Source organism: Staurois parvus, unplaced genomic scaffold (assembly GCF_062004578.1).
Source record: "Staurois parvus isolate SC_StPar_1 unplaced genomic scaffold, SC_StPar_1.0 ptg001349l, whole genome shotgun sequence".
NCBI lineage: Eukaryota > Metazoa > Chordata > Amphibia > Anura > Ranidae > Staurois > Staurois parvus.
The window spans coordinates 2,042,047-2,066,302 of NW_028319145.1; the positions used below are offsets into that span (position 1 = coordinate 2,042,047).

The 24,256-nt window shown below is 46.5% G+C and overlaps 1 protein-coding gene across 1 annotated transcript in view; it reads left to right on the top strand.

Annotated features, from left to right (window-relative positions):
* SS18L1 (SS18L1 subunit of BAF chromatin remodeling complex) overlaps positions 1 to 12,936 on the top strand; it is a 35,833-nt gene extending 22,897 nt beyond the window's left edge. The window contains exons 7-11 of the mRNA XM_089661513.1: positions 3,466 to 3,567; positions 5,829 to 5,921; positions 7,685 to 7,810; positions 9,429 to 9,556; positions 12,611 to 12,936. Coding sequence (XP_089517639.1) covers positions 3,466 to 3,567; positions 5,829 to 5,921; positions 7,685 to 7,810; positions 9,429 to 9,556; positions 12,611 to 12,637 — 476 coding nt within the window. The 3' untranslated portion in view covers positions 12,638 to 12,936. The remainder of the gene's footprint in view (positions 1 to 3,465; positions 3,568 to 5,828; positions 5,922 to 7,684; positions 7,811 to 9,428; positions 9,557 to 12,610) is intronic.
* Positions 12,937 to 24,256: the final 11,320 nt, after the last annotated feature.

Consider the following 24,256-nt stretch of genomic DNA (forward strand, 5'->3'; position numbering starts at 1 on the left):
GGAGGGAAGGGCAGCGGCTGTTAGGTGAGGGTGGGGTAGGCTTCCCTGAAGAGGTGGGTTTTCAGGGAGCGCCTGAAGGTGAGGAGGGACGGTGACAGTCTGATGGATTGGGGTAGTGAGTTCCAGAGGATGGGGGAGGACCTGGAGAAGTCTTGCAGTCGTGCGTGGGAGGAGGAGACCAGGGAGCAAGATAGAAGAAGGTCCTGTGAAGAGCGAAGGGTACGGGTAGGGTGGTACTTGGGAATCAGATCGGTGAGGTAGTTAGGGGCAGTGTTGTGGATGGCCCTATAGGTCAGGGTGAGCAATTTGAATTTAATGCGTTGGGCAATGGGGAGCCAGTGGAGGGAGAGGCAGAGGGGGGTGGCAGAGGTGGAGCGGCTGGTGAGGTGGATGAGTCTGGCCGCTGAGTTCAGGATGGTCTGAAGCGGGGAGAGCCTGCACTGGGGTAGGCCGGTGAGGAGGGAGTTGCAGTAGTCCAGGCGTGAGATAATCAGGGAGTGTACTAGTAGTTTAGTGGTGTCTGTGGTAAGGAAGGAACGTATCCTGGCGATGTTCCGGAGGTGGAGCCTGCATGTGTTTGTGAGGGATTTGATATGAGGTTGAAAGGAAAGGTTTGAGTCCAGAGTGACGCCAAGGACCTTGGCTTGCTGGGCGGGATTGATGGTGGTGTTGTTGGTAGTGATGGAAAGGATGGGGGGGGGGGCGCGGGCTGGGGGGAAGATGAGAAGCTCGGTTTTGGAGAGGTTGAGTTTGAGGAAATTGAGCGACATCCAGTCAGAGATGTCGTTTAGGAGGTGAGTGATGCGGGCGGAGAATGAGGGGGTGAGGTGAGGGGTGGATAGGTAGATTTGAGTATCATCAGCATAGAGGTGGTAATTGAAGCCGTGGGAGTGTATGAGTTTGCCAAGGGAGGAGGTGTAGATGGAGAAGAGAAGGGGTCCAAGGACAGAGCCCTGGGGGACCCCAACAGAGAGGGGGAGAGAAGGGGAGGTGGCACCATTGTAGGTGACACTGAAGGAGCGTTGGGATAGATAGGACGAGAACCAGGAGAGAGCGGTGTCTCTGATGCCAAGGGAGAGTAGTTTATTAAGGAGGAGGGGGTGGTCGACTGTGTCAAAGGCCGCAGAGAGGTCTAGGAGGAGGAGGACAGAGTAGTCGCCTTTGGCTTTGGCGGTTAGTAGATCGTTGGTGATTTTGAGGAGGGCAGTTTCGGTGGAGTGTAGGGGACGGAAGCCGGACTGTAGTGGGTCAAGGAGGTTGTTGTCATCTAGGTGGGAGCTTAGGCGATCGAAGACCAAGCGCTCAAGGAGCTTGGAAGTGAGTGGCAGCAGGGAAATTGGTCTGAGGTTGTTGAGGTCAGTGGGGTCCAGGGAGGGCTTTTTGAGTATGGGGGTGATGTGCGCATGTTTTAGGGGGGAGGGGAATACGCCAGTAGAGAGGGAGAGATTAAAAATGTGGGTAAGGGAGCGGATGAGGGAAGAGGGGGGTGACCGGAGGAGTTGAGAGGGGATGGGGTCCAGGGGGCAGGTAGTGAGACGGGCTTCTGAGAAGACTCTGCTGACTTCCTCAGTGGTAGTAGGGCTGAAGGAGTGCAGTGATGGGGGGGTTATGGTAGGCAGGGCCTTGGGTGTGGTGGGGGGCAGTGCCGTTGCGAGGTCAGAGGAGGGGAGAGATGAGGGGGTGATAGAAGGGGGGAGGCTAGATGGGGAGGTAGATTGCAAGTAGACTATGTCCTTGCGGATTGCGTCAATCTTGCTGTGGAGATGAGTGGCAATCTCGTGGGCGGTAAGTGAGGTACTGAGTGGAGGAAGGGGGGGAGAGAGCAGGGAGTTGAAGGTGGAGAAGAGTCGGCGAGGGCAGGTGGAGAGGGTGTTAATCAGGTTAACAAAGTAGGCCTGCTTGGCGGCGTGGAGGGAGGAGGTGTAGGTGAGGAAGGCAGATTTGTAGAGGGAGAATGTATGAGGGGACCTGGTTTTGCGCCATAGTCTCTCCAGCGCACGACTGCGACGTTTGAGGCATTTAGTGTGGTCGTTCTGCCATGGTTGGAGCGGTCTGGGTTTGATGTAGCGTGTGGTTAGGGGTGCCAGAGAGTCTAGTGTAGCTGATAGTGAGTCGTTGTACGTGGAGGTGGCTAGGTCAGGACATGACAGTGGAAGGATGCTGTCGTGTAGGCGGTCGGCAGCCGAGTGGAGGGGGGCTGGGTGCAGGTTGCGGAGGTTGCGGCTGGTGATGGTTTGGCGCACTGGGGGGGGGGAGTTGGGGGAAGGGGAGGTGGAGAACGTGAGGAGGTGGTGGTCGGAGAGAGGGAAGGGTGTGTTAGAGAACTGGTTGAGGGTACAGAGGTGGGAGAAGACGAGGTCCAGGGTGTTCCCATTGATGTGGGTGGAGGATTGGGTGTGTTGTGTGAGCGCGAAGGAGGAGGTTAGGTGGAGGAGTTGGGAAGTAGTCGGGGTGTTGTCATTGATGGGGATGTTGAAGTCCCCGAGGATGATGGTCGGTAGCTCAGAGGAGAGGAAGAAGGGAAGCCAGGCGGCGAAGTTATCCAGGAAGCGGGCTATGGATCCAGGGGGCCTGTAGATCACTGCGATCCTTAGGGGGGTGGGTGAGAAGAGCCGGATGCAGTGAGCTTCGAAGGAGGAAAAGGTTAGGGAGGGGGGGTTAGGGAGGACCTGGAAGGTGCTCAGCGGTGATAAGAGCAGGCCGACACCACCACCTTTGTGACCGCTCAGTCTTGGTGAGTGGGACCAGATGAGACCTCCATGGGAGAGTGCCGCAGGGGAGGTAGTGTCAGTGGCCTGTATCCAGGTTTCGGTGATGGCTAGGAGATTGAGGGAGCGGGAGATAAAGAGGTCATGGATGGCAGTTAGTTTGTTGCAAACCGAACGGGCGTTCAGAAGTGCAACCGAGAGAGGGGGGATGGATGCGGGGAGGAGGTGCACAGGTATGAGGTTGAGGGGGTTGCGGCGGCTGGCGGGGGCAGGGGGGTCCCTGGAGGGGGGGAGAGGTGGTGAGGGGCCAGGGTTCGGGGAGATGTCCCCAGCGGATAGGAGAAGGAGAAGGGTGAGGAGGGTGGCATGGGAATGGGAGGTGTAGGAGCGTGTGGGTCTGGTAGTGGTGGCACGTGGGTCGACCGGGGAGTGGAGTACCAGGAGGAGGTGGTGAGTGCCGTAGTGGGGAGAGGGCAGGAGTGAAGGGGCAATGTAGAGCTGTTTTGGGGGGGTGGGCGGGTAGAGGGAGGCGATTTTTGGGATGGAGGAGAGGAACATTTTTAGATGTTCCCGTAACATAGCAAATCTTAACTTTTTTGAGTTCAGGAACTTTTTAAATCTGCCTCGTTGTGCACAGTCCAGTAACCTCAGGGGATCAATGCATTTAGGAGTCCTAAAGCATTGCCTCAGTGGGTTTTTTTTTTCGCATAGCTGAGACTGGCTGTATGTATATAATATCTATTCTCTACATTTTCAGGCTCCGCCCAGCAATACATTGGCCAGGAAGAGTATTATAGCGAGCAATATGGACACAGCCAAAGTTCCTCTGAATCTATGAGCCAGCAGTATTATACTGACGGTAAGTCTAGCAGGTATATAAGCATTTCAAATCGTTTTCAGACTCTTCAACCTGATACAATGATATCCACTTCTTTACTGCCTACCCCAATTTTACTGCGGCACGGCAGCCGCACACTGCGCCGGATCACATACAAGTATGCGATGTGGCATTTCCCAGCGAATGGGTGGCGCCCCCAACCTGTACTGCCTTTTGCTAATGTACAAGTCGGTCAGCTTGCCCTGCCCAATGATTTATGGCTCAGACCTGTACAGAGCCCTGTGCTGACAAACCACACAGGACTCTGTACAGACAGCTGCGAAGTGGCTGTTTTTTTTTCTCCCTGCATGGAAAAGAAAAGGAGAGAGGGGCGCCAAACTAAGTGCAGTATTGAAAGGTTATTTTATTGAGCAAGGTAACTGAGGTAACTCACTAGATTACACAGGAGAAAGGCATGTATCTCAGGATGGACATCGTCCTTCAGAGGTCCTGGAGGCTGGGGGAGAGGGTGAAATATCATCTAGGAGCCAGGGCTGATGTGGGAGCCTGGTCTCCCGGTTCCACGCAGGTAGCGTCCAGCAGGTGTGATGGAAACCAGGTGTCAGGGCTCCAGGTATGACCAGAGGGGTGTGGACTGACACAGGGAAACGCAGGCTTCAAATATGGTATAAACAATATAATTTATTAAGACTAACAATACAAAACGCAGTGCAAAACTAAACATAAACACAGTGCAAACAAACCAAACCACCCACAATACATACAATACAAAGAGTAGTCAGGCAGGCCGGGTCAGTAGCAAACGGGCAAACGGAGTACCAGGAACAGGCGGGAGAGTGGTTGGGGTCACAAGCTGGGTTCAGTAACTCACGGGCAGCGCGGTACAGAGGGTCAGGCAGAGAATGGTCAGGGTCACAAGCCAGGGATCAAGCAGGAGAAGTCAGCAGAGGTCAGGATCAGGCAGGGTCGGCAACAAGTCAGACAGGAACAGGAATACAGGATACAAGGTACAGGGGCCCATGGAAAATCACACACCAAGGCATTGACTGTGAGTCTGGCCATTCCTTAAATACAACCCCTGCAATCAGCTTCAGGTGTTTGGCTGATTGCAGGGGTGAGTCTCTGATTGCTGAGAGCACCCGCTGGCCAGCCCTGGTACTGCAGCCCACAAGGCAGGTGAGTCCCACCATTATTGGCAAGTCCATTCCTGACACCAGGCTGCAACGCAAATGGCAGCCGGGCAGATGTGACGTCACCACGTGAGCGTAATGCCGCAAACGGGGGCGGTAACGCGTTTTGAAGCATCAGCTTTTTCGTCAGTGGGGAGATAAAACAGTCACATCGCTTCGTAAAAGCAGCACATATTGCACACATTACACATGTTAGGCACACAGTTAACCCTTTGATTGTCCTAGATGTTAACCCCTTCCCAGCTGGTGCCATTACTACAGTGACAGTGCATAATATGATCACTGAGTGTCTTAGATTGCCCACTGCACTATCACAGTCCCACTTTAGGTCGCTGATCACCACCATTACTAGTATAATAAATAAAACATGCAGTATATATACACCATAGTTTGAGATGTTTTTTTTTATTATTATTATTTATTATTTCAGGTACTTATATAGCGCTGTCAATTTACACAGCACTTTACATATATATTGTACATTCACATCAGTCCCTAACCCTCAAGGGGTGTACAGCCTAAGGTCCCTAACTTACATTCATACATACACATACTAGGGCCAATTTGGACAGGAGCCAATTAACCTACCAGCATGTCTTTGGAGTGTGGGAGGAAACCGGAGTACCCGGAGGAAACCCACGCAGGCACAGGGAGAACATGCAGACTCCAGGCAGGAGGTATCGTGGCTGGGATTCAACCAAAAACATGTAGCAGAATGCATTTTGGCCTAAATTTATAAAGAATTAGATTTTTTTTTATTATCAGATATGCTTTATAACAGAAAATATCAATTAAATATATATTTATTATTATAGATTTAATTTTAATTTTTTTTTTCTCACTCTTTTTTCGCTTATGTAATAAAAAACCCAGTGGTGATCAAATACCACCAAGAGAAAGTTCTATTTGTTTGAAAAGAAATGATAGAAATTTATTGTGGGTACGATGTTGCATGACTGTGCAATTGCCAGTTAAAATTAGCACAGTGCCGATTAGCAGAAAATGCCCTGGTCATGACGGGTGTAAACTCTTCTGGAGCTCAAGTGGATGTTCTTTTATTTGATGTTTGAAGAACTTGTTCTCTTTTTCAAGGTCACAGTGAGTACGCTTACCAACAATCTTCCTATGGGGAGCAGAGCTACGACAGGACGTTCGACGATTCCTCGCAACATTACTATGAAGGAGGTCAGAAGAATAAAAGAATCCCATATCCTGTGGCTTATCATCATCATTTTATTATAAAACTGTAGCGCCAGGCTGATTATACATTTGTATTTGTTATTCAGCCTGATAGTAAGGGCCATTTTCAAACTAGCAATCCTGTCATTGGCACCAACTCGCCAGCATCACAATCGCTAAAAAGGACACTCGCCTGCTTCTACGGCGCTCCACCACCATAGAAGTAAGTGGTTTCTAGCATTACTGTCGCTGGTGAGTTGCCATCAGCAGTATTGCTAGCGTGTAGATTGGTTGGATGACCCAAAGGTTTAGGTAGGGTCAGGGGCGGACTGACCATTTGGAAACTCAAGCAATGCCCGAGGGCCCGGGGTCAGTAGGGGGCCCCATGAGATGCCCCTGGTACCTTTTTCATAGGCTTTTTTGAGTGTGGGCAAGGACACAGGGGCCCCATGATCCCCTATTGCCCGGGGGCCCCATGAGTTGTCAGTCCGCCCCTGGGTAGGGTAGATGGTGAGTATAAGGGGTGAGCTAAAAGAATGGGCAGCACTATTTGTTATAGTCAGTCTTGGTAATCCTAAAGCCTAACTCCATCCAAATGTATTTAGATAAAGAAAAAGTTCTGATTTTCTCTTTACAGCCCCTTGCACTCGGGCGTTCCGTATGTTCGTGTTTCATCTGTCTGTTTACGGGTGAAAAACGGACCCCCATGTATTTCTATGGACTAGCGGATGTAAACGGATGATCATCTATTTACATCCATTAATGTCCGCATCCGTTAACATCCGTTTTTTTTGAACGGAAGAAAACCCTATTTTTCTTCTGTTAAATAAAAAGGGAACGGACAAAAAAAATGGATGTAAATGGACAAAAACAGATGTAAACAAACAAAAACGAATGTAAACTGACAAAAAATGGATGAAAACGGATGTACATGAACCAAAAACTGATGTAAACAGATGAAAGCGGATGTAAACGGATGATCATCTATTTACATATATTAATGTCCGCATCCGTTAACATCCGTTTTTTTTTTGAACGGAAGAAAACCCTATTTTTCTTCTGTTAAATAAAAAGGGAACGGACAAAAAAAATGGATGTAAATGGACAAAAACAGATGTAAACAAACAAAAAAGGATGTAAACTGACAAAAAATGGATGTAAACAGACAAAACGGATGTACATGAATGAAAAACTGATGTAAACAGATGAAAGCGGATGTAAATGGACAAAAAACTGATGAAAAATGAATGGAAAAAAGATGAAAAACGGATGCAAAAGGACAATAATAGATGTAAGCTGACAAAAAATGGATGTAAACAGACAAAAAAAGATGCAAATGGCTAAACGGACAAAAACAAATAACTGACAAAAAATGGATGTAAACGGATGAAAAAATGATGAAAAACGGATGTGACCTGATCTATTTTTTCTTTGAAAAAAACGTGACTGAACTGATGAAAAAAAAAAAAACGGAACGCCCGTGTGAAAGGGGCCTACTTCTATTTTTACTGCTGTCTGAGCAGGAAGTGATGGTAAACCTCCCAACCCCTCCCCCATACATTTTTGTACAGGTGTCAAAGAGACAGGAAGTGACTTAAAATCTCTCCAACAGGGTCACAGATGGAAATTTTAAATCTTTTTCCACTATACCCGAAAGAAAAGTATTGTCTTGGGTTAGTCACTTCTGTAGGCTCATTTACCGAACGCAAAGAATGGTATAAATGAAGCTGTGAATGTCCCACACTCTGTAATCATTTATTTTTGTGCAGGAAACACCCAGTACACCCAGCAGCAGAGTGGATATCAGCAGGGAGCGGGACAACAACAGGCGTACTCCCAGCAGCAGCAGTACTCCAATCAGCAAAACTATCCGGGGCAGCAGCAGCAGGGATATGGTGAGAAGAACACTATTGTATAGAGCTGTGCCACAAAATGCTGTATAGTTTTTATATTTCTGTAGATATGCCATAGACGGGTCGAAAATCCGGCCGATTTTCACACCATTAGGGGGTTAATTGGTCGGCCGTTTTGTGGGCTTTTTTGCACATTTTTTTTATTGGGCACGTTGGAAAATTCATGGGCGATTTTGACGATCGGCCTATTTTCCCGGCAATGATGGGCAAATCGGCCGATCATTTTACCGATTAAAAAATCTGCACGTGAGCCGTGACCTGCAAGAAGAAGAAAATTAAAAGAAGAAGAATTCCAATCCACTATTATATTTGAAAAGTCTTGCGGTTGCAACAATGTATCTATTTGTATCAGAATAAAAACATCTGTATCTGAAATGGATACATTGTTACAACCGCAAGACTTTTCATATAAAATATAATAGCAGACTGGAATTCTTCTTCTCCTTCTCCTCCTCCTCCCCCTCCTCCTCCTCTTCCTCCTCCTCTTCTTCCTCTTCCTCCTCTTCCTCTTCCTCCTCCGTCTCTGCAAGGGACAGAAGTAATTATGGGGTTAAATGCCAGCCGTAGACGGGACGAAAATCGGCTGATTTTTTTACCGTTGGTGGTAACGTCGGCCGATCGAACGACCGATTTTTCATTTTTTTTTTTTAAATAAAATGGCCGGTTTTCGACCTGTCTATGGCCTGCTTTAGGTCTTGTGTGCATTTCCAACCAGGGACACTGTCTGCATAGAGCTTGCATGTTTTTCCATACTTTACTTTGGGCTTTCACCACGTGCTCTGATTCCCTCCCACAAGGGATTGGAGAAAAAGTGGAAAATTCTTTTAAATGCCCCTTAGACCTGGTAGAAATGCAAACTGTGGGACCTTTTCACATGCATGGTGCCCTCTAAAGAGTGCTCCATGTCCGGATGCATTGCACCAGGCAGACTTGCATTGGTTGTGTTCGGAGGCGACAGTGGCTGTTTATTATTTGCAGCCGCATGTGTATATCCATGATCGGATGGATGTCAGTGTTCAGGTGGTCAGGAGGTGCCTGAATTTACTACCCCCTAGCCACTTGTGTAAATGAGGCCTTAAACATGGAGGGCGGAAAAGGGTACTAGAATCAGCATGAATGCATGTGATCGCTGCAAGGGCGAAACCCCCTGGTGCTCCAGATTTCGATCACTGACAATGTGAAGGAAGACACTTCAGCATTGGAGCTTACAATGCAAAGCTAGTAGGTAAAATCTGATTCTCATACCCCTTTACTCTGTACGCCCTCTGCCTTCTGCTATCCCAATTGTTTCCAGGGGTCCTGAGCTCTAAGAGTACTTGCATGGACAGCCCACCCATCCTCTAAGTCTTATACTCACCAGTCCCAGTCTAGCAAGATATCATCCACATAGACAAGGAGCCGGTGAGAATCTCTTGAGCCAAGCTCACTCATGAGCAGTACGTTCCGTGCTCCTGCACTGAACATGCTGGATCAGGTACAGGTGAGAATAAGACTTTGGGGCGGCTGAGGAACAGTACATTGTGAGGAGAGAGGTAGAAACAGACAGTATACACTGTGCTGCGCATTTTATATAACATTCAACATATGTTCTTCTTCCCAGTTCCAGCACAAGGCACTTCTTCACAGTATTCCAGCTACCAGCAAGGCCAGAGCCAGCCATACTCCAGCTACCGGACACCCCAGACAGCATCCTCCGCCCAGCAACAGAGGCCATACGGTTATGGCGAGGTAAGACTAGCGCTCATTTGAAGATACTCTGTCACTTTTCCTCCCCCATCCACTTATATTCTCCTTCACTACACTGGCCTGCTGCTCCATTGCTTAGTTGAAGCATCAACATACCTGGATCTTCTGGGCATGGTAGAATATGGGACTTCCTCCCAGGATGCATTGCCCAGGCCTGAACAGCCAAGGTGAGTGTTAATGAGTCAAGTGGTGGGCCATCAAGAGACTGTCACTTTGCCTCACCAGCACATTTATACTCTACTGTACTGCCCCACTACTTTGTTGCTCAGTCGAAGCACCATCATACCTGGTTCTTCTGGGCATAGTAGAACATGGGACCTTCCCCCAGGATGGAATGCCCAGGCCTGAACAGCAAAGATGAGTGTAAATGGGTTAGAGGGTGGGCCATCAAGATCTTCTGTCACTTTGCCTCACCAGCACATTTATACTCTACCGTATTGCTCCACTACTTCATTGTTCAGTTGAAACACCATCATACCTGGTTCTTCTGGGCATAGTAGAACATGGGACCTTCCCCCAGGATGGAATGCCCAGGCCTGAACAGCAAAGATGAGTGTAAATGGGTCAGGGGGTGGGTCATCAAGAGATTCTGTGACTTTGTCTCCCTGGTACACTTATACTTTTTCACTGCTTCATTGCTCAGGTAAAGCACCATCATACCTGGTTCTTCTGCGCATGGTGGAGCATAGGACTCAGGATGAAGTGCTCAGGCTTAAGCAGCCAAGATGAGTATAAATGGGTCAGGTGGTGGGCCATCAAGAGACTGTCACTTTGCCTCACCAAGCCATTTATATTTTTCTTCCCTGCAATGCCCTGCTGCTTCATTGCTTAGTTGAAGCACCTGGTTCTTCTGGGTATAGTGGACCATGGGACCTCCTCCCAGGATTCAGTGCTCCTCCAAGATGAGTATAAATGAGTCAGGCAGTGTGCCTTCAAGAGACTCTAACAATTTGCCTCCCTAACCCACTTATACTCTCTATCTCTGCACCGCCCCACTGCTCCATTGCTCAACTGAAGCACCATCATAGGTGGTGACTCTGGGTATTGTGAAGCGTGAGACTTTCTCACAGGAGAGTGTTTGGGTACGAGCAGCCAAAATGAGTATAAATGAGTCAGGTTGTGGCTATCATGGGGCTCTCACACTTTGCTTATGCAGGGTAAGGCTACAAGCACACGAGTGGTTTGGCCCATCAGTGTCAAATATTGGTGTTTCGGGCACCCTAGAGGCACAGCTGCAGCGTCCAGCTCTTCTGCCAGCAGTCTTTTAAAATCTGTAACATGCTGAAATACGCCATGGATGGACACTGTACCGAGCGCACTCGCATTTAGGGCTGTCCCTGCAGACATACGGCTCTGTACAGTGTCCAGCTGCCATGTATTGCAGCTTGTCATAGCAGGGCTGGTTGCTTCCCATGTGCCTCCCATGCATCTAAAATGGTGAGATTTGATGCTGATGGTCCAAACCAATTGTGTGCACGAGTCCTAAAGCGGCAGATTCTCTTTAAAGGCATTATATGCACATTAACTACTTCCTGTCCGGCCCATGTATACAAACGGTGGGACGGGAGCAGTGCAGGGGCGGGTGGCCATTTATAAACGTCCTACCCGCTTCCCTGTTTGTATGCGCTCCTTGGGAGCGTGCAGCACCGCGATCGCTGTACGGGACCTCTGTGTGAGGTCCCAATCATGTGATCACTGATTGGCCAGTCAGTGATCACATGAAGAGTTGTAAGCAAGATATCACTTCTGACATCATTGCTTACTACGTGTGAAATCTGTGAATGATCACAAAGGTCACATGGGACAAGGCCATTCACAACACTGCCCCTAACTACCTCACCGACCTGATTCCCAGGTACCACCCTGCCCGTACCCTTCGCTCTTCACAGGACCTCCTTCTATCTTGCTCCCTGGTCTCCTCCTCCCATGCACGACTGCAAGACTTCTCCGGGTCCTCCCCCATCCTCTGGAACTCACTACCCCAATCCATCAGACTGTCACCTTCCCTCCTCACCTTCAGGTGCTCCCTGAAAACCCACCTCTTCAGGGAAGCCTACCCCACCCTCACCTAACAGCCGCTGCCCTTCCCTCCTCCTACCACTCCATCCCCCACAGCCATTTCCTCCTGTGCCTCTACCCCCTTCCTCCTAGATTGTAAGCTCGAAAGAGTAGGGCCCTCTTACCCCTTGTGTGCTGTTTGTTGTTACTGTACTGTTTCATGTATTGTCCCCCCCTCTATTGTACAGCGCTGAGCAAACCCTTTGGCGCTATATAAACTCGATAAAATAAATAAATAAATAAGCTGTGACTAATCACAGCTCTCACAGTATTTCTCAATGGCTGCAAGAATGCAGCCAGAGAGGAGGAGAAATTATTGCTTTTACAGTCTTTATGGGTGTAAAAGCAATCCGTGTAAAAAAAAAAAAAAAATCTTCACAAGTGTCACTATGGTGACACTGTACTGCTAGGGTGACGGTATGTTAAAACAAAACCCAAAACAAATAATAATATAAAAAAAAATAAAAATGTAAAAAACATTTTTGAAAAATTATAATTTTTGGTTATAAACTAATTTGGGTTTTTTTTTTTTTTACTAAAAAGGTAACTGAATAAATTTTGGATTGAAAGATTTATGAAGAAAGATTATTTATTTGCAAAATTTTATAAGCAAAACACTTTTTTTCAAAATTTTTGGACATTTCATTGATATAGCAAAAAAAATAAAAATCCCAGCGGTGAATAAATACCACCAATATAAGGTTTTATCTGTCTCAAAAAAATGTTAAAAAATTCATATGGGTACAGTGTTGCATGACCGCGCAATTGTCATTCAAAGTGTGACAGCGCTGAAAGCTGAAAATTGGCCTGGGCAGGAAGGGGGACAGTGCCCGGACTTGAAGTGGTTAAGTCACAATAACAAATCTGTATTTTTTCTAGAACATGCAGGAAAAAAAAAGTTGATTGCTGATTGGCTGTTAAGAAATATAGAATTGTGTGCACTGTTCTGTGTTCTGAAATAATGTCCTGTCCTTACAGGGTCAGTATGGAAACTACCAGCAGTAAGCCAGCACTTGGACCCTCAGGCAGTCAAATCACAGGTCTGAGGTTAACAGGACTGAGAACAATACCTATAAAGCGACGCCTACTGCACATACTGATTTCAAGATGGAAAGGAGAATGTGGCAACTTCACCCCATATTGGTGGAATCATCCCATTTATTAGATCCAGAATGGTGTGCGATCTGTCAGTACAGGCATATTTTTTCCTAGGTAGAATATGGACGGATATTAGCAGGGGTTAAATGTATATTTTTTTATTACAAGGAGAACCTGTCATGTACAGTGGGTATAGAAAAAAATCATCCCCCCCCCCCCTATAAAATATTCACATTTTGTTGCTTTGCAGCCTGAAATGAAGACAGACACAGTTTTGGTTTTATCCAGCTGTGTTGCTCAGTACAACTTATAACATCCAAGTGAAAGACATGACACCAACATGTCAGGAAAAAATAAAAAATGTTTCTTTTTTGCTGCAGAGAACCCCTTCCCCCCGTAACAGGATATTCCCACCGCCATGCTTTACTGTAGGTATGGTGTTATTTGGACGATGAGCTGTATTGGATTTCTGCCAGACATATAGTTTGGCGTTGAGGCCAAATAATTCAATTTTAGTCTCATCTGACCAGAACACCTTTTTCCATGTGGCATCAGAATCTTCAAGGTGCGTTTTGGTAAAGCTCAGTGGTGACTGCATGTGGCCTTTCTTGAGGAGCGGCTGTTTTTTTTTTTCGCAACCCTCCCATACAAGCCACATTTGTGGAGGATTTGTGATATTGTTGTCACATGCATACAATGATCACTCTTTGTCATCAATTCCTGACACGGCTTCACAGTTCCTGTAGGCCTCTTGGTAGGCTCTATGACCAGTGCTTAAAATGATAGTCCTTGTTCCTGATCAGTAAATGTTCCTCACAATTGGAATAGAAGAAGTGCCCACTCATCAGAACCACACTTGATGTGTTGCAGAAAGTTAGAATTAATTCCTGGTTTTCCTGAAGAAAAGCCTCTGGATCAGCACATGGATGGATATCCCTCTTATGGTCAAGCAGGCACAGGATCATAGAAAATTAGGCTCAGGCACAGAGTTCCCCTTAAGGGCTCTATGACCAGTTTCCTCCTGGCTCTTTCATCCAGTTTGGAGCGTCCTGATCCAGGGAGGGTCTGTGTTCTACCAAATACCTTCCACTTCTTAATAATAGACTTCACTCGGCTTCTAGGCATTGATAAAGCCTTTGAAATGTTTTTGTATCCATCTCCTGACTTGTGGCTGTCCACAACTTTATCCCGGAGATCTTTTGACAGTGCCTTGCCACCCATAGCTGATAGTTTGCTTCAGTTGCACAACCAAGGACTGAAATGCTCCAGGAAAGCTCTTTTCATGCTGAGCTAATCAAAGTGACCACAGCTGATCACAGTTGAAATTCAAATGGCTTTGTGTGCCATTGAGAAGGTAATTAGCTACTCCTGATTGAGTTTACAAGTCATTTTTAGGAGGGGTGATACTTTTTCCAACTTAGTGATTTTGTTTTTCAATTTTTTTTATTTGTTTTCTGACACATTGGTGTTGTATCTTTCATTTGGATGTTATAAGATGCACTGAGTAAATAGAGATGGATAAAACAAAAACTTTATCTGTCTTCATTTCAGGCTGAAAAGCAATTAGAAAGTGATTGTTTTAAAGGGGGGTGATTCTTTTCTATACCCGCTGTAATTTAAGTGGAATTTTAGGCAAACAGTCGAACACTTGGTAGGTCAGGGGTAGGAAAACTTGGCACTGCAGGTGTGGTGAAACTACAGATCCCATCATGCCTCTAGGAGTCATGCCTGTGGTTGTCAGAGTCTTGCAGTGTTTTATGGGTCTTGTAGTTTCATCACAGCCAGAGTGCTAAAGTTGCCTACCCCTGCAGTAGGTGGTCTGTTTTACCTGCCAAAAGGTTAGTAATGTGCCTATTGGATTATGAATCAGCATTGTCTCGGTATAAATTCACAGTCCAGTAAGCAGGTAGGTGTAAATCAGTAAATAATGACATCATCTTCCTTGCTATGCACTGTGGTAGGGGTGTGGGAATTGTAAGACTGGCTGAACAGAATACAAATCCTTGACAGGTAAAACAATTCTTACATACAGTATGTATTCATTTTGTTTGCTTTTTGTTCCACTGTAAAAGCAGCAGTACTACTTAAGCACAGTTTCATGGCTCTCCTCCCTCCTTGCATGAGTCGGCCATATTTACAAACTGCTCACCAGGATAAAAAAAACAGCACCGCCCAGGGGAGGGCACAGAGAACCACAAGACTTCACCCAAGTACTAAGTATCGGGGTTACGTATTGAGCCGTTAGGCAAAAGTGTGACTGGTCCTCTTCAAAATGTTGGTAGGTCGGTTCAACATATAGAAAGTTGGAAAAATGAAAGGGAAACTCCACGCAAATTGAGTATTTCTTTCTGGGTGTACGCTGGGCAGTTTTTAATTTGGTAAGGAGTGTCATTCTTTGTAAAGCTGCGGTTCGCATCAGTTTCATTTGCCGTCCTGTCTCCTGGAACGGCGCGGTCATTTATAAAATAAGTCACAGTAGAGTTGGCCGCTGTGTCCGGGTTCTTTGTACAGTTGGTGTTTGATGCCTATTTTAAGAAGCACTTTTTTGGAGAAACTAAGTCTCTTTTTTTTTTTTTTTTTTTTTTTTCTTTTTTGGGTCTCTGTCCAGTTGTATGTATCCTATGTAATATTGCTTTAACGATCCAGATGTACAGTATGTGTGCCGATGTATTTTTGCTTTTAAGTGATTGTAGAGGGCAGATCTTACTGGACTGGTTGATCCTCCAATGCCTCTGTCAATAAGAGGTGTCAGTATTTTTTTTTTTTAATGTACTTTTTAATTACATGTCATACAAAAAAAGACGGTGCTGATTTTGCACCTCATAACTTTTGGTTAAGCACTTTTGTATAGTTATTTAAATGTATCATACTGTGAGAAGGGGCTGCCCCCCCCCCCCCCCCATAAATTAAAGGGATTGTCTACTTCTTTTTCGAGTGTCCACCTACTACTGGTTTCAAAACGATATGCATTTCAATGTTGCCCTTCAGTATGACTACTATCTTTTTCGAGTGTCCACCTACTACTGGTTTCAAAACTATATGCATTTCAATGTTGCCCTTCAGTATGACACAGATCTCCAGCTTGCACTGTACAACCTATATTACCAGTTACTTTGGTACTAAGGTGTCCTTTTATGAAACAGAGATCAGTGGCGATCCTGAGGATCATCATTGCTGATCTCCGATTATTAGTGGTTTAGGAAACAGAGATGATCAGTGGAGAACATGTTCTCCGCTGATCATCTCAGCACACAGATGGCCAGTGTATGAAGGAGCGATGTCAGCCCTTCACTGGAGATCTGTGTTCTCCCTCCAGATTCTCCAGCCCAAAGCTGGAGAATCGGAGGAACCGCAAACTAAGCAACGATAATTTTCCGCTGCTTAGTAAACGGTGTTTGACTGATCTCTTACTGTAATCTCGCGAGATTATAGTAACAGCAGCTGTTTTCCAGCATTTGTAGATCGTTCTCCCTTCATTCGGAGAACTGATCTACACCTCTTCATAAAAGGCATTTATAGGAGAACTGTGTTCTCCGAGAATGCAGGAGAACTGAGCAGCGGTCCTTGATAAAAGGACACCTAATTTTGAGTACAGACCACCATTGCACATCTGAAATCGTATTATATTCTCATCCTTTATGAATCAAAATTCCCCTTCTAACACTGGCTGATGCACAATGGGAACTAAAGGGACCTTGGGCTGTAGGTTGGCCACCAGGTTTCTGGACGTACCTGGTTCTCCTTGCAATACTGATGTTGCAGAATAAAAAGGAAGCTCTGTGTCGTGTTAAAGTGCAAATACCTTCTTGTCTAGGAGGAGGCAGAATAATGAGGCATCTGGATGATTTTTTTTTTTTTTGAAGAGGGGGCAATGGAAAATATGGCCCCTGCTTGTAGAATCCAATCAGGCGTTGGCTGTCCAACTCCAAACTGCGGTGAAGAAAAATAAAACTTGGAATGTAACGGACTGGGTCATATCCCCACTTTAGTAGTGGAATCTTCCATGTTAGTAATATCACTGTTGCCTGTAGCAAGCTGTTCTATTCTCCATTTAATCATTCCATACCGCACTGGTAGAGGGATATTCTGATTGGTTGTTATAAGTTGCATGACAGTTCTTACTTCAGACCCAGATAAAACAAGTCTTCGTTTTCATTTAGTTTATTTTACAGGAGCACATGCACTTGTGAACCATTAAAGTGGACCTGTGGCTACATTACATTTTGTATTTCATTTCAACTGTATTTTATTTTTTTTTATTTCTATTACTGATTACATATGAGAACCTAAAGTGTATGAAAACCATAACAATTAACTTATCTTGTTTGCACAAAAGACCTGTTGATCCCACAAGAGATCTAGTGAGCTTATAACGTTCGATGTTCTCTACTTATCCTGATCAGTAAGCATTGTTCCCAGTTCTATCTGTGGGCTACAGAGCATCTACCCTTGTGTTATGGAGAGAGAGAGAGAAGGAGGTGATCTGTAGTCCAAATCAGGAGCAAGCAGTCTAGGGTGACAATGTGACTTCTCCATAGATTTAGTACTGTGGGTGAGAGTTGGCATCCTAGGACATAAAGTGTTCCTGGCAGGATCTTCCAATAGAAAAAATATGGAGAATAGGCTGAAAAAAAGAAAGCGAATGCAGCCACCATATAAAAAGACTGATGAGCTTCAATATATAAAAGTTTTGTTCTTGGGTTTAGAGACTTTTTAATAGTTCTTGAGGTAATGTGTGAGACCACTCAGCATTATGAGATATGCAGTAGCCAGAACTGACATGAAGCTGTAATTGAAGAACATTATATAAGGTCCTTCAGCTACAGATCTGTCTTCATTATAATGGCATAGTCTGTAGACGTAGGGGTGTCCAAACTAAGGCCCTCCAGCTGTTGAAGTACTACAAGTCCCATCATGCCTCTGCCTCTGGGTGTCTTGCCTGTGGATGTCAGAGTCTTGCAAGGCCTCATGGGACTTGCAGTTCTTCAACACCTGGAGGGCCATAGTTTGGACACCCCTGCTAGAGCAGTCTGTATACCATAGTGGGACAAACAGCCATGGCTCTAATGTGTGATAGTGATGACCTAGCAAAGCTGAAAGTTTGTTCTTCTGGACTAAGCACTGAAAAATGTGATGGTCGATGGACCCAGATGGGCCTGAAACCGGGTCACCTCCAATTTTAAGAAGGCTGCTCTGTGTCAGCCAGGGTGTTCCTAGTGATACCCAGAGCAATCTAAAGAGTATATATAAAAGGATGCGAGCCCCAGAAAACACACTTAAGTCCAGGAAGAGGGTAATGATCACAACAAGAGGTCAGTAGGAAACCAGTGTGGAGGCTCGCAAATCCCTTCATCAAATAAAATCGAAACAAGACAGGTTTTTAAGCCCTGGAAATGCATTGCTGGTACCTTCTGACCTTTCATTGTGATTAGATTTGTAAGCCCTGGCAATGCATTGCTGGTACCTTCCGATATTTCATTGTGATCTGATTTGTAAGCCCTGGAAATGCATTGCTGGTACCTTCTGACCTTTACTTGTGATCAGATTTGTAAGTCCTAAAAATGCCTTGCTGGTACCTTCTGACCTTTCCTTGTGGTCAGATTTGAAAGCCCTTGAAATGCAATTCTGGTACTGTACCTCCTGACCTTTCCTTGTGATCATATTTGTAAGCCCTGGAAATCCATTGCTGGTACCTTTTGACCTTTCCTTGTGATCAGATTTGTAAGCCCTGGAAATCCATTGCTGGTACTTTCTGACCTTTCCTTGTGATCAGATTTGTAAACCCTGGAAATCCATTGCTGGTACCTTCTGACCTTTCCTTGTGATCAGATTTGTAAGCCTGGAAATCCATTGCTGGTACCTTCTGACCTCTCCTTGTGGTCAGATTAGTAAACCCTGGAAATGCAATTCTGGTACCTTCTGACCTTTCCTTGTGATCAGATTAGTAAACCCTGGAAATGCAATTCTGGTACCTTCTGACCTTTCCTTGTGGTCAGATTATTAAACCCTGGAAATGCAATTCTGGTACCTTCTGACCTTTCCTTGTGATCAGATTAGTAAACCCTGGAAATGCATTGCTGGTACCTTCTGACCTTTCCTTGTGATCAGATTAGTAAACCCTGGAAATGCATTGCTGGTACCTTCTGACCTTTCCTTGTGATCAGATTAGTAAGCCCTGGAAATGCATTGCTGGTACTGTACCTTCTGACCTTTCCTTGTGATCAAATTCGTAAGCCTGAAAATCCATTGCTGGTACCTTCTGACCTTTCCTTGGGATCAGTAGACTTCCGGGACTTATCTTTGACTGGCGGTGCTCTTATCCTTTTACATATACTCTTCAGCCCACTCCACGGATCACTCCAATTTGGAGTTGGAATCCATTCTCACGTACATCTGGAGTGGAGTTGAACAGCTGAGCGTAGACTCTTTCAGCACACTCTAAGCACAGTCTCGGGTTATTGCCTGTCACATTATGCAACAAGAATTTTCTTCTGAACAGTTGTGTGTTAGAAAAACCAAATTCCAGCTTAGATATAGTCCCCTGTAGAGCCAGGTCCCTCTTTACGTCCTCTGAAAGTTGAACCATGATGACAACCTCATATGAGCACTTACTTTTATTTTCCAGTAATGATATATAGACAGAAGTGACTACATTGTATGTAATTATTCATGATTGCTTATAATTGATGCTTCATTTGTAAGTGAAGAACTTTTTTTTTTTTTCATACTGAAGAATTTTCTGTACTGCTGTACATTTTGAACAACTGTTGCGACATTTGCATTGGAAAGTTTGCTTTTTATGAACAATATAAAAAAAAAATACCAAATGCCTGTTTGTCTCGTTTCTTTTCATTAACAAGGAACACCATACAGAATAAAAAGATGACCAAGGAACCTCCAGGCTAGAAGGCCGTGCGTCCTTGGTACTTATTTCTCCAAGGTGCTTCGGTGGTCTGGCTGAAGGTTACAAATCATTTCCCAGCAAATTTCCAGTCATAGCATTTTCCTGACACAAACATGGCAGCTTATTCATGGATAATGCCACCATCTCCACTCCTGGAGTGCTGATCACTCTCTGGGCTGGTTCCCCTACAACATATATTCTGCTGGATTCAGGGCTATAACCTTTTATCCGGATCTGAACACAACAGAATTGCATGCTGTGGGCCCATTCTCATGGCTCCATTCTGGCCTAAACCAAAACAAGTAAGTGTTGCATCCTTGGTCTCATTTGGACCACATTATACACAGGAAGACATCTGTGCAGATGTGTGCATGTGCTGCCACCACCGCCTTGTGAATTCAGTGTCATCAACAGAAAAAAATGTGTGGGGGATACATGTGCAGATTGTGCACTGAAGGCTGAGGCCCTTGTCTGCATGCCCCCCGACACTGCCGACACATTGTAAATGTTTATATCTCAGCCTGGAATTCACAAGGCAAATAGTGGCAGTGCATACGGTCCATGGAGCGAAAACATTGCAATGATGCAGGAAGAAATGGCCGCAGATTTTCTCCACTACATTTAAACATTAGGGGGAAGAGTGAGAGGGGTGAGGTAAATCTGCAGTGGGGTGAGGTAAATCTGGGGTGTATAGTGAGGGGAGTGAGGTAAATCTGGGGTGTACAGTGAGAGGGGTGAGGTAAATCTGGGGTGTACAGTGAGGGGGGTGAAGTAAATCTGGGGTGTACAGTGAGAGGGGTGAGGTAAATCTGGGGTGTACAGTGAGGGGGGTGAGGTAAATCTGGGGTGTACAGTGAGGGGGGTGAAGTAAATCTGGGGTGTACAGTGAGAGGGGTGAGGTAAATCTGGGGTGTACAGTGAGGGGGGTGAAGTAAATCTGCGGTGGGGTGAGGTAAATCTGGAGTGTACAGGGAGGGGGGTGAAGTAAATCTGGGATGTACAGTGAGGGGGTGAGGTAAATCTGGTGTGCACACTGAGAGGGGTGAGGTAGATCTGGGATGTACACTGAGAGCGGTGAGGTAGATCTGGGGTGTGCATTAATGAAGGAAGGTGAGGTAAATCTGCGGTGGGGTGAGGTAAATCTGGGGTGCGTCTAGAGATGGATGGGGCAAAACTGCAGTGAGGTAAATCTGGGGTGTACAGTGAGGGGGTGAGGTAAATCTGGGGTGTACAGTAAGAGGGGTGAGGTAAATCTGGGGTGTACAGTGCGAGGGGTGAGGTAAATCTAGGGTGTACAGTGAGGGGGTGAGGTAAATCTGGGGTTTACAGTGCGAGGGGTGAGGTAAATCTGGGGTGTACACTGAGGGCGGTAAGGTAAATCTGAGGTGTACAGTGAGGGGGTGAGGTAAATCTGGGGTGTACAGTTAGGGGGTGAGGTAAATCTGGGGTGTACAGTGAGGGGGGTGATGTAGATCTGGGGTGTACACTGAGGGGGAGGTGAGGTAAATCTGGGGTGTACAATGAGGGGGGTGAGGTAGATCTGGGGTGTACAATGAGGGGGGTGAGGTAGATCTGGGGTGTACAATGAGGGGGGTGAGGTAGATCTGGGGTGTACACTGAGGGGGGTGAGGTAGATCTGGGGTGTACAGTGAGAGGGGTGAGGTAGATATGGGGTGTACACTGAAGGGGAGGTGAGGTAAATCTGGGGTGTACAGTGAGGGGGGTGAGGTAGATCTGGGGTGTACACTGAGTGGGGGTAAATCTGGGGAGTACAGTGAGAGGGGTGAGGTAGATCTGGGGTGCGTCTAGAGATGAATGGGGCAAATCTGGGTGAGGTAAATCTTTGGTGTACAGTGAGGGGGTGAGGTAAATCGGGGGTGTACAGTGAGAGGGGTGGGGCAAATCTGGGGTGACGTAAATCTGGGGTGTACAGTGAGGGAGTGAGGTAAATCTGGGGTGTACAGTGAGAGAGGTGAGGTAAATCTGGGGTGTGTCTAGAGATGGATGGGGTAAATCTGGGATGTACAGTGCGAGGGGTGAGGAAAATCTGGGGTGTACAGTGAGGGGGTGAGGTAAATCTGGGGTGTACAGTGCGAGGGGTGAGGTAAATCTGGGGTGTACAGTGAGGGGATGAGGTAAATCTGGGGTGTACAGTGAGGGGGGTGAGGTAGATCTGGGGTGTACACTGAGGGGGAGGTGAGGTAAATCTGGGGTGTACAGTGAGAGGAGTGAGGTAGATCTGGGGTGCGTCTAGAGATGGATGGGGTAAATCTGGGGTGTACAATGAGAGGGGTTAGGTAAATCTGGGATGTACACTGAGGGGGGTGAGGTAAATCTGGGGTGTACAGTGAGGTGGGTGAGGTAAATCTGTGGTGTGGGGTGAGAGGGATGAGGTAAAGCTGGGGAGTACAGTGAGGGGGGTGAGGTAGATCTGGGGTGTACACTGAGGGGGGTGAGGTAAATCTGGAGTGTACAGTGAGGGGGTGAGGTAGATCTGGGGTGTACACTTAGGGGGAGGTGAGGTAAATCTGGGGTCTACAGTGAGGGGGGTGAGGTACACCTGGGGTGTGTAGTCAGCGGGGTGAGGTACACCTGGGGTGTATAGTCAGCGGGGTGAGGTACACCTGGGGTGTGTAGTCAGCGGGGTGAGGTACACCTGGGGTGTGTAGTCAGCGGGGTAAGGTACACCTAGGGTGTGTAGTCAGCGGGGTGAGGTTAGGCTACATTCACAGCAGTAATTAAGTGCGTCCAGCAGCGATCACCTCATATAATTGCTGGCTGTGCAGAGAGCAGCAAATGGTGGCCAGTGACCCATCATGATAGTGAAGGGGGCTGGCGGCTACACCAGGCCGCTCTCATCTGCAGACGTAAACAAAGGATTTTTGCAGCTCCAATTCGCACCGGCCTTAATCTTGAGATGAACGGCGTATATCTGAGGAGCACAATTACACGGGTGAGGTAAAACTCGGAGGCGTGGTGAGAGGTGAGGTAAATTGATGTATGAGGATATATTAGGGTGTGTAGTGATGAGGGTGGCAGCAGGGATTTGTATCACCCAACGCCTGTAACATGTAGTTCCGGGCAGGAAGGTTTTGTTTATCTTTAGCCCTACTGAGGGCAAGCAGCAGGGCTCATCCGTCATCTGGAAGCATTCAGGCGACTGCGCTGCCACCCGATTGCTTCCACACAGCCCACAACACTGCCAGCGTCTGCCCCCATGCCCGCTATGTCTCCCAGGCTCTGCTTGCCCATCTGCGGGCCCAGGACCAATTCAGCAGGTAAAGGGGAAGGAGGAGAGCGGTCACATCTGCTTCCCTCCCCTTCTTGTCCTGACCCGGAAGTGACGTTGTGATGTCACTTCTGGGTTCCTGTTGACAGATTTCCCGGCCAATCGAGGCCGGGAAAGAATGTAATGTGGTGCGATGTGAACTGCATTACATTCAGTGGAGCACAGGGGAGACATCCAGGGTCTTTTAGACCCCGGATGTCACCAACAATCATAACATAGGGGACTTTTTGTCCCCTATGTGATGAAAAGTAAAAAAAAAATGTTTTTAATTGCAAAAACCCAAGCACATCCCCCCAAAAAAAACGTAAAAGCACACGCTGGAGCGCCCACACATGAAACCGGCGATACACGTTACATATCCCCACACACACCAGAATGAGAGCAATAATTCCAGCTCCAGACTTCCTCTGTGTCGCTAAACTGATGACCTAGAAGGGGCTTTAAAAGCGTCACCTATAGAAGATATAGGGTACTCATGTGTGCCACATTTCACGAGCGCACGCAAATTTAAGGTTTGACATGTTGAATATTTACTCGGTGTAACCTCGTCTTTTATATTTTACTAAAAAATTGGGTCATTTGATTCTTTTTGGTTCCCTAAAATTAGCTTCAGTGTATTTTTTCATTTTTATATACATCGGTACATTTTTCATCCTGCCCACCCTGCAAGGCCAAACAGTCCCGGTCACCTTTCAACAAATTTAGCAACACCCCCAACCTCCTAAACTCAGAAATTATTCCCTCGGTACCATTTTCTAGCTGACAACAGAGCGGACAGGACAAGTTCTCCCGGCCAAAAGATCTTTATTGTTTCCATGCAGGTAAAGTCTTCTAGTCGCTATAGAAGGTGAAATATACATGCTGATCACCAATGGTCCAGTGTCTATTTAATCCAGATTTCTCCAGGGCTCCTCTCCTACTTTGGGTTTTCGGGTGGCCTGCGGATTGAACTGCCAGTTGTACCGTCTTTTCCAGTTGTCCATCACTTCCTCTGGAAAGTCTTCAAGTCTTTATAGAAGGTGAAGTATACATGCTGATCACCAATGGTCCAGTGTCTATTTAATCCAGGTGTCTCCAGGGCTCCTCTCGTAATTTGGGTTTTCAGGTGGCCTGCGGATTGAACTGCCAGTTGTACCGTCTTTTCCAGTCGTCCATCACTTCCTCTGGAAAGTCTTCAAGTCTCTATAGAAGGTGAAATATACATGCTGATCAAGAAGGGTAAAAGTCCAGTGTCTATGTAATACAGATGTCTCCACTCGTACTTTGGGTGGGACATCTGTATTACATAGACACTGGACTGGTACCCTTCTTGATCAGCATGTATATTTCACCT